Below are 1,756 nucleotides of genomic sequence, written 5' to 3' on the forward strand. Positions count from 1 at the left end.
CCCAAACTTCTTGTTTAATTTAAAAGGAAAAACTAACACCACTGCTATGTCATGTTGCTTGTCCCTTTTTCTTTTTACATCCAAAATGGAAAATAATTTGACGCCCCGAGAGTTTAAGCACATAAGACAGCTATATACAAGAAAATATAGTAATAACAAAAGAAACAAGAAAAGGCAAAAGCTTGAAGATTGAAAGATGCATCGGTCCATAATGGTTCATCATTAAGCTACTTCCAGAATTGAGAGTTTCTTCCTTTTTGCTTGAAATCTCGAGTCAATGATCATCTACTTTTAACAGAAACCAGACTCTTCTCATAGAAACAAGCCCAATGCCGCAATCGATCTACATCATGAATGACGACATGTCTACGCTTTTGCGTGTGAAGATTGTAGGAGACCAGCTGTTTATCTCTATCTTGCATGAGAAATTCATTGTTCTTGATGACTGATAATGTACTCACAAAATCTACTATGGGTCCGATAGAAAACTGTTTGGTCCAAGAAGAAGCACCTTTATCACCACTTGAGTTATCAACCATCACAAATATCTCAACGAATAGTGGATACTTATCACAATTATAATCTCTAAAGCACACAATTAAAGCAACATAGTCATCCCAGACCGACAGCCCCGCCCAATCTACCTCAAACTTAATATCACTTAGATCTGGGAATTGTGTGACATAAAATTCCTCGTCGGACATGTCAAAACAAAGGTTCATGTCATGACCCTCAAAATCCCGCACTACCCAATAACAAACTCCCATCCGATATACCGCAGCTTCATACACAAATTCTGCTATGTCCATGTCTCGAGGCAAGATAAACTCTCTCCAAGATTCCGTACCCAGTGTGTGTACCTCAACTTTCACAGTTACACAATTCCAAATTGCAACAACCTTGTATTGCTTAGCTCTGGAATCATATCCAAATCCCATTGCTGAAGGAAGAAATTCTCCAACATTTCGGGCATAATTTGTTAATGGAAGAAGCCTGCATTCCCGCAATACCGGATTGCAAACCATTATGGTACGAGCATCTTGAACTAAGCAAATGATCCCATCAGAATGATAACGAATACGCCACCTACCCAACCTATTATGGCCTCCATCCCGAGGTGGTGGTAAATTGAGTTCTTCAATAACAGAGAGAATACGATCATCGTCGTGATCACCATTCAATACTGTGACCAATGAGAATATGTCTCCTTGGCAATCTACCCCATTATGGTCCAGATGGGGGCAAAAGTGAGTGAAAATTAAGGATGAAGAGAACCTCATCTTCGTATGGCGGAGATGTTTTGCTACAAATGATGGATCATCGATGAGACCAGAGATAACACCGTACCATGACTTGCTTACGCGCTTAAATCGTATTAGCTCGTCGGCAGGCACCCACGACATGATCTCCTCCACCACCTCTGTTGGAAGATGGTGGAAGCTCGACATTTCCGCTTCCAAATCAAATCTAATTTAAACACACGACACAAATTAGGAGAACTTGTTTGTTTCTCGGGAAACCAAAAACATGATTCTGAAAACTCAGCTGAAATAAACTTCACTATCCATAATTATCCAAAATGTTGGCAAGACAAGAGGAGTGAAATCAGAAAAACCAAACTTCCACATTCTGAATTACTTTAGCAATTCCTTCCCATTTCACCAATTTTCTATATAATTGAAACTGAAACTAGATCTAAGCCTAACTCTGAATGCACCAAAACTTCCATTTTCATAGAAATTTCATCTGTTTTCTC

The 1,756-nt window shown here is 39.3% G+C and overlaps 1 protein-coding gene across 1 annotated transcript; it reads right to left on the minus strand.

Moving 5' to 3' along the window:
* Positions 1–18: 18 nt before the first annotated feature.
* LOC21383893 (F-box/kelch-repeat protein At3g23880) lies at positions 19–1,471 on the minus strand. Its single transcript, XM_010114893.2, has one exon. The coding sequence runs from the start codon at positions 1,446–1,448 to the stop codon at positions 282–284; it is 1,167 nt and encodes a 388-aa protein (XP_010113195.1). The 5' UTR covers positions 1,449–1,471; the 3' UTR covers positions 19–281.
* Between the last annotated feature and the right edge of the window lie 285 nt (positions 1,472–1,756).

Source organism: Morus notabilis, unplaced genomic scaffold (genome assembly GCF_000414095.1).
Source record: "Morus notabilis unplaced genomic scaffold, ASM41409v2 C11447537, whole genome shotgun sequence".
Taxonomy (NCBI): Eukaryota; Viridiplantae; Streptophyta; class Magnoliopsida; order Rosales; family Moraceae; genus Morus; species Morus notabilis.